The sequence below is a fragment of the Cherax quadricarinatus genome, unplaced genomic scaffold (genome assembly GCF_038502225.1).
Source record: "Cherax quadricarinatus isolate ZL_2023a unplaced genomic scaffold, ASM3850222v1 Contig1792, whole genome shotgun sequence".
In the NCBI taxonomy this organism is placed as follows: Eukaryota; Metazoa; Arthropoda; class Malacostraca; order Decapoda; family Parastacidae; genus Cherax; species Cherax quadricarinatus.
The window spans coordinates 40,127-49,337 of NW_027196818.1; the positions used below are offsets into that span (position 1 = coordinate 40,127).

Consider the following 9,211-nt stretch of genomic DNA (forward strand, 5'->3'; position numbering starts at 1 on the left):
CGATATATTCTTCGCCTTTTCATTCTCCAATATGTTTTGTAATGCATGTAAAGTGCTCGGTCCGTCTTTCTTTTTCATGAGTACTGCTTGTAAATATCTTGAAAAAACATCGATACACACGAGAATGTATTTATATCCATCATTATATCTGGATAATTTAGACATATCACCCAAATCACAGGTTAATATCACTCTGGGTTTAGGAGCAATTATTTTCCTACGAGGAAACTTCTTAGGTTTAAGAACGTATAAAGTATATGATCTTTCTGAATTTAAGAAATTTCTGACCTCTTTCAAGGTTATGGACGGATCAATCTTTTTTACAGCTGTATATAAACTGTTTACCCCAGAGAATGACCCAGCAGAACCAGGATCTCTATAAACCTTTTCAATTAATTTTGTTCGCTCCATTGGTATACAATTTCGTAGGAATCCTGCCGTAACACATTGGTTCGCAACTGTAATGCTTCTGGTGTATTTAATGCAAGGTCTATGAATAAATAACCAAAGGGTGATCGTTTTATAGCAGATTTATATATATTTACAAATTCCTTATTTTTTCCGAACACTTGTCGCCCCAGAATCTCTACTTGTCCAAGATCCCTCATTTTAAATAAAGCAAAATGCGTGGCGTTTAAAGCCATGGTACGACTATATCGTCCTCCGTGAAATATATTTTGAGTAATCAGAATAATGCTTATATTATGATGTCTACCTTTAGTAAAACATTCGAGAATAATTTCACTGTTACCAGCTTTTAAAAATAGATCATCAACAATAATTATTGTATTTTCATCGGGTGATGCAATGACATTCTGCGGGTCGATAATATCTTTACTTAATGTTAATTTATGAGATATCTCTGAATCTTGTTCTAAGGGATGTGATGTCACCCCGCATATTATAATGTTATGAAATTTCTCGTGGTATAACTTTATTAATTTTGATGTGAAATAAGATTTGCCACTATTCGAATAACCGGCAATGATAATCCTTGATGGATAACGAAATATATCAACGTCAGCAGATGTGTATGTTGACAAGTTCAACATCTTCCCCTTATTATTTTAAAATGATCTAAAAGCTTCCTCTCTTTAAGTTGAATGAACTAAAAAGGGTGTTTACCATAGAGAGGCGTCTTGTACACTGTAAGTCTTAATGGGTTTTCAAGATATATAATACTTTTAGTTCAATAAGGGGACACAGTTAATGTGGAGCAGGACTGCCTCACCAAAATTAGTTGCTTTAGGGTGGCGATTGACCCAGGTGTTCATGATTATCTTAAATCTACCTTGGGTGTGAACCGCATTACACAGTTGGTGTTGGGGGAAGGGGTGGCCCAGGTGTTTCAGTAAGGATATACTGGTGTTATATTCTATCTTGGGTGTGAACCGCATTACAATGCTGTCTGTCTGACCTGTGTTGACCCAGGTGTTCGGTAAGGCTGATGTTATATTCTACCTTGGGTGTGAACCGCATTTCATGGCGTTTGTCTGTCCTGAGTTGACCCAGGTGTTATGTTCTACCTTTGGTGTGAACCGCATTACACAGTGGTGTCGGGGGAAGGGGTGGCCCAGGTGTTCGGTAAGGAGATGGACGTGTGATTTTCTACCATGGGTGTGAACCGCATTACATGCTGTCTGTCTGACCTGTGTTGACCCAGGTGTGATTTTCTACCTTGGGTGTGAACCGCATTACACAGTGGTGTCGGGGGAAGGGGTGGTCCATATAAGCTCAATGAGACACTCAGAGCGAGGATAGTGCTTCCATCCGTCATCCGTGACTGACCTCATCTTCCCCACCCTGATTGACCTCATCTTCCCCACCCTGACTGACCTCATCTTCCAACGCTGAACCGCACATCATGGAGAAAGGTAAGTTGTACTTAGAAAATTCTTGTTTTTTTTTACATGTTTAATTTTTGTTGAAGCATACGAGTGAAATTTGGGTTAATTTTTGTTGAAGCATACGAGTGAAATGTTTACTGGGTTAGTGCGTTAATAAGTGAAATTTTTAATGGGTTAGTGTGTTAAATAAGTGAATTGGTGAAGAGGAGATTGTTAGAAAATTCTTGATAAGCGTTGAAACAGTTTTTACATGTTTAATGATTTGGGTTAATTTTTGTTGAAGCATACGAGTGAAATTTTTACTGTGATAGTGTGTTAAATAAGTGAAATTCTTAACAGGGGATAGCATATATTCGAAATACTTGGAAGCATTGGTGAAGAGAAGATTATCGATTAGAAAGCAGCGTTCGTTGGTAATCGAGAAAGGCGGTGTACAACGCAATGAAAGGTTATTGCAATTGGATAATGAGTGGGCACGTGTAGATGCTTTATGGAAGAAGGCTATAGAAACAGGTATGTAACCAATTGTGATCTTTTGTTGTTGTGAAAATGTGCTAGTCACTCGACAAAAGATTTTTTGTTCTATTCATTGAAATCTTAATATTTTTTGGGTTATGAATTGTGAAGGGTGACCTTCTTACCCCCATTACTGGACGTAATATTACTATTCATTGAAATCTTAATTTTTTTTTCCTCTGTTCATTGAAATCTTAAAACGTATTATGTAAAAATTGTGAAGGGTGACCTTCTTACCCCCATTACTGGACGTAATATTACTATTCATTGAAATCTTAATATTTTTTGGGTTATGAATTGGATATACTTTTTTCCTCTGCAGGAAATACACCTGGTAGTAATGTCGCACAGCTTGGTGGTGAGAGTGCTAGTGTTGGTACCTCACAATGCGGAGGTGCGGGTACTTCTGCCCCCATTAATGATGATGAGAGAGCAACTACCTCGCATGACGTGTCTGACACGCATAATAGTGAAGATGAGACCCCAGAAGTTATTACATATATCCAGAATTTTAGAGGTAGACATACAGTGAGGAAATATAGTGTTCCTTCAACTTATAACAGAGAGTTAAGAATGTATTTACATGTTTATAGGGATTATTTTATAGAACAGATGCGAGATATGTATGATAGATCGCCTCTAGCAATGTCGCTCAGAATCCACCCAATTATAGTTATAAGGACATTACGTCAAAACATATCGGGTGATGATCAAAATGGACAATTTGTGATAAATTTAGCGTTTGAGTTAGTAAGTGAAGAGGAAATCTCTGAAGTATTTGATCGATGGGTGGGAACAATATTAGAAAGATACGAGTCAGAGTTGCAAGATCAGGAAGGATCTGGCTGGATCATAGATCAAATCGAATCTTTCAGTATCGAATATGTTAAAGTAGAATTCAGAGTGCAAGTGGGGTCATATGTGGCATATCCCGAGAAACTGCGAGGGAAGAAATATGTATTTAATCCAGAGATTAATGATGGGTTATGTGTACTGCGTGCTTTTGCTGCCTATCAATGTCATAAAAAGAACAAGCCATGGTGTGATATTCGCAGAGCAGTTACTACTAAGAGAGGTTGTCTTAATCATGCAAAAACTTCTATAGATGATTTCCCCATTACGCGTGATAAGTTAGGTATATTAGAGAAGGAAAATAAAGTGTCATTATATGTTTATCAATTAAGAAAGGATCAAGATAGGACATTTATGGCTATGTGTCGTAAGGGGAATAAGAAATATAAGGACATTATGTGCGCGTTATTGTTGAATGAAAGACATTTGGTTTTAATCAAAGATTTTGACGGGTATGTTAGAACGATAATGACAGAAAAAGGTGTAAAGAAGCACTGTCATAGTTGTTTGATGAAGTTGAATACACAGGAAGAGTTAGATATCCACGAAGATGGATGTAAAATCAATCAGGTTCTCGTATTCCCCCCGGAAGGAACAACAGTACACTTTGAAAATTTTAGTCATACGCATTCCAACGAATATATCGGTGTATTTGATTTCGAATGTGCATTAGACACAACTCTCCCAGCAGGTAAAATTGAGTCTCGTCATAAAGCCATTGCCTATTGTTATATTATATTTGATCGCAAAGGAGAAATAGTGTGTATAAAGAGTTATAAGGGGGAGGATGCTGTTAATCATTTCATTTTAAATGTTAGTGGTGAATGGAATAAAATAAAGTTTAGAAGACAGTATCATGAAATCCATATGTCAGAGGAGGATAAGATGAGGCATGATTCTCAGAACACTTGTGAATTATGTGGTAACACCTTCAAAAAACCCAAAGACAAACATAAACACCATGACCATACTTTAAATTTCAATAATTATATTGGAGCCTATTGTGCACGTTGTAATATGCAGTGTAAAGACAAGAGAGAGAAATTATTGCTTTTTTGTCATAACATGTCGTATGATTTAGGAATAATTTTAAAGGAATTGAATGTTGATAAATATAACGTTGAAATTCATTCGAAACAAGGATTCAAATTCTTGAAAGTAGACATAGGTAAGGTTAGGTTTCAGGATTCACTGTCTTTATTGAATGGATCTCTTTCCACGTTAGCAGAACAACATATCAAGGCAGGTAAATCCCTGAAATATACAGAGACTATTCTGAAAGATGTGCCTCGAGATGTCTTACCTTTATTATGTAAAGGAAAACAAATTTTGTGTTATGATTATATTGATAGTTTAAAGAAGCTCGATGAAACAAAATTACCGAGTAAAGATCATTTTTTTAATTCTTTGAGAAATAGCGCTATCAGCCAAGAAGATTATGAACATGCATTGAAAGTGTTTGAGTTGGGTAAATGTAAGACTTTAGGAGATTACTTGATGTTATATCTCAAGACAGATGTTGGTTTGTTAGCCGATGTCTTCATGGAGTGGCGTAAAACACTCAAAGATATTTATAAGCTAGACGTTAGTAATTATATAAGTTTACCATCATTCAGTTGGGATGCATTCCTATTGAAAACTAATGTAAGATTAGATATGATATATTCCCATGAATTATATGACTTGATTAAAAGGAATCTCAGAGGTGGGTTTACGTGCGCAATTAATCAGTATTCTAAAGCAGATAATCCCCTAATTAACCCTAATTTTGATGTTGAGAGTGGAATGGGCACTCATATTTTATATCTAGATTTCAATTCTTTGTATGCTAGTGCGATGGTTGAAGCTCTTCCACAGAATGGCATCAGAAAATTATCGAATGACGAGAAGAATGCTTTCCTCGATGTGGGATTAAGTAATGTTTCCTGTGAAGGTCAAAAGGGATATTGGATAGAATGTGATACCAAGCACATATCCCCCGAGGTAGCTAGACGCACTGATGAACTTCCTTTAATATTATCCCACATGAATATATCAGCAGAGATGTTATCTCCTTATTGTGAATCTATATTGAAAAATGAAGGTAGAAAGATCCCCAAATCTAATGGGAAATTAGTGGGCAGTCATTTATCTCAGAAAAATTATTTGATCAGTCTAGAATTGTTACAGTTATTACTGGAACTTGGGTTAGAGGTGGAAAAGGTTCATACCATATATGAATATACACAGACAAAATTTTTAGAACCTTTCATATCAACTAATATTGCACAGAGAACAGCTACAAGATGTCCTATCAAGTCAAAAGCCTTCAAATTAACTAATAACGCCATATATGGGAAATCATTGTTGAATATTACAAAGTATGCTGAGAAATATAGATATATCAATAATGAGAAAGCATTTATTAGAGCGAGTAAAGATCCTTTGTTAAAAAATATCACACATTTAAATCAAGATAGAGTGATTTGCACATTCAATAAAGATATATTAGAAGTTAAGCAACCACTTTATCTCGGTTTTCAAATTCTTGAGATTGCTAAAAAGAAATTGTATCATTTTTGGTATAAAGTTTTAAAACAGCATTATGGTGATGATGTAAGACTTCTTTATACCGATACTGACTCGTATATTTTTAGCTTGAAATGTAAAGATTTGTACACCGAGTTAAAAAGTGAACCATTGTTAGGTTATATGGATTTTTCAAATTTCAGTCCTGAGCATCCCTTATATGATGATAGTAGAAAAGGGGAGCTGGGGTTATTGAAATCTGAAATGTGTGATAACCATATTAGCGAGTTGATAGCCCTGAAAGCTAAAATGTATTCTGTCAAGATTGCTGGAAGATCAACTACTGTCAGCAGAGCCAAGGGTATTCCTTCGCAATTTATGCCATTATTAACACATGCAAGATATAAGAATGTTTTATCAAATGTAGATAGAGAATTATTCACGTGTAAGTCTATAAGTAATGTAAAAGGTGAAATATGTACGGTAAGAATTAATAAGAGAGGTTTGTCAGCCTTTGATGATAAAAGATATCATTTGAATACTAATGAATCCTTGGCTTATGGACACCCTGATATTCCACCATCTAAACGTAGGAGAATAGAGTGATGTATTACCAGAAATGTAATGGATGTATAATAAATAATAAAAAAATATTGTGTATTAGTGTTATCCTGAAATGTGTCTTTCTGATGATGAAAATGTTTTCCCTATGATGTAGGTACTATGTCCCCTTATTAACTTGAATGAACTAGAAGCTTGTATGTGGGTCACTCGAGTGTCCCCTTATTAACTGATTCGACAAGAACCTGTGTGTGTCTGGTCCTTATTTAAAAGGATCGACAAGTTCAATTTACGTGACGTTAATGACATGAGTGAATACTGACCGCTGAGTAAGATTCACCCTTCTTAGTTCATTTAATTAATGACTTGTTTAGACCTGCAGTAAGCATGCTTACCCCCAGAGGGGGGATTCCAAAAACTTGATCCGAGGAATTGGAGAATTTCGAAAACCCATAGGGGGATCCAAAAAATTTGATCCAAGGAGATGGAGAATTTCGAAAACCCCATAGGGGGGAATCCAAAACTTGTATTATCGAGAAATTTTGGGATGGAGGTGAAAGTGAAAGGGGGAACCTCAAAAATTTGATCCGAGGAGATGGAGAGCACAAGAAAATGAAATTCAAAAAAATTCGAAAAAAATCGGAAAAAAAATCGAGGCGCGGGGGCGATCCGGACGACGCTGCAGAAGGCGCAGCAGAAGGCGCGGGCGGGGGTCGCGAAGGGCGCGGGCGGGCGCGCGCGGGGGTCGCGGGTGGGGGGTGGGGCGCAGGCGGGCGCGCGGCGCGACGGGGGGTCGCGAAGGGGAGGGGTCGTGGGCGGGGGTATTGGTTGGGGGGGGCAAGGGTGAGGTAGTCTCGAGGGCGAGGTCAAGGTCAAACCGGAAGTAACACCTAGGTGTGAAAAGGTGACCCTCCAGCTGCTGGCCCTAGACCGGATACCTCGCTCAGCCGCATGCCTTTTCCGGAATACCTCCCCCAGCCGCACGCCTAAAAACCGGATACACCGCTCAGCCGCATGCCTTTTCCGGAATACCTCCCCCAGCCGCATTTTTCACTACTTATATATATATATATATATATATATATATATATATATATATATATATATATATATATATATATATATATATATATATATATATATATATATATATATATATATATATATATGTCGTGCCGAATATGTAAAACTGGTCAATTAGCAAGAACTCATTTAAAATTAAGATCTTTCTAAAATTTTCTCTTATACGTTTAAAGATACATTTTTTTCATTAATGTTAATGTAAAAAAATTTAATTTTGCTCCAAAAGAATCTTAGAAAGCTTACCTAACCTTATTATAACAAGAACAATTTATTTTAGCCTAACCCAACTGAATATATTTTAAATACGTTTACAATAATTTAATACTAAACAAACACAATCAAATTTATTTTTTGCGTTAGGTTCAGAATGATTTTGGCGAAATTTTTGCATACACAAATTTTCACTTGTCCTATACATCAAGATGAGCGATGCTATTTAAGCCAAGATCGCAAGTTCTGCCTATTCGGCACGACATATATATATATATATATATATATATATATATATATATATATATATATATATATATATATATATATATATATATATATATATATATATATATATATATATGTCGAGAGAGAGAGAGAGAGATAGACAGACAGACAGAGAGAGAGAGAGAGAGAAATAGATAGATGAGGTCTCGGGAATAATAAAAAAGAGAATGCTGGGAATCCTCAGCAGGATTGTTTAGCTCCACACAGTGTAACTTTACAACAATGTGAGAGAGAGCACAACAGCAAAACATTCCTTGATATAATTCGTGAGGTAGTAAGAGCAACAAAATATTCTTCCACAGAAATACAGAGTAGTAATACATGCTTACATTAACAAGACCAGGACCCTGCCTAGCATCCCAGGACCCTGCCTAGCATCCCAGGACCCTACCTAGCATCCCAGGACCCTGCCTAGCATCCCAGGACCCTGCCTAGCATCCCAGGACCCTGCCTAGCATCCCATGACCCTGCCTAGCATCCCAGGACCCTGCCTAGCATCCCAGGACCCTGCCTAGCATCCCAGGACCCTGCCTAGCATCCCAGTACCCTGCCTAGCATCCCAGGACCCTGCCTAGCATCCCAGGACCTTTCCTAGCATCCCAGGACTAAACTTATTTATTAAAAGAGCAACGTGCGAGAACAGCGAGAATTTGGGGAAATGAAAGCAGATTGTACGAGTAAAACAAAATGTATGTGTGAGACGCAATGACTTTGGTACAGTGTACGTGGAAGTACACAGGAAAAACAAGCAATGGTCCATATCGAGAAAATCTGCTGAGAAATATTAGCTACAGTATTGCTGGCAATTATTTTATCTAGGGAATATCATATTTGATTCTTATTGCTATTACTACGAATATTATTCCCACTACACTAATTCTACTGTATTACTGCTATGCCTTGTTAAATGGTCATTTTAAATTCATTTCTAAGCTAACATCAAGATTCTCTTAACTACTGCCAACCCCTGTAGAGGATCTATTAAAATTCGATATATCCCAAGTGCTTGTCTAGCTGCAACTTAAGTGACTGTACCTTTTCAGTCCTTATTGTACAGTTTCAGCTGTTTTTTTAATTATATTGTGCTATTTACAGTACTGACACCAAAATAATTAATCGTTATCGAGAATTTCAAATCTGTTCATTACCATAAAACTGTCAATTAGATCTCATTATCTTTATTTTCTAAGAAAAAACTGGTCTGGTGCACCGAATTTTAATTTATATAATTATTTTTCAGAAATTAATGCATATGGCTTCCTTTCTTCACACCTTCTCCAATTTATTTTCATTTTTTGCGTAATGTAGATAAGCAAACTTAACACTGCAGTCAAAGTTCATTTTGA

At 36.6% G+C, this 9,211-nt stretch overlaps 1 protein-coding gene across 1 annotated transcript; it reads left to right on the forward strand.

The window, feature by feature from the left end:
• Positions 1–1,827: 1,827 nt before the first annotated feature.
• LOC138851718 (uncharacterized) lies at positions 1,828–6,168 on the forward strand (the record flags this gene model as incomplete). The annotated part of the gene is made up of 3 exons (XM_070081129.1): positions 1,828–2,360; positions 2,686–5,298; positions 5,902–6,168. Coding segments are annotated over exons 2-3 (2,629 nt in total), but the record flags the coding sequence as incomplete, so codon positions are not given.
• Positions 6,169–9,211: the final 3,043 nt, after the last annotated feature.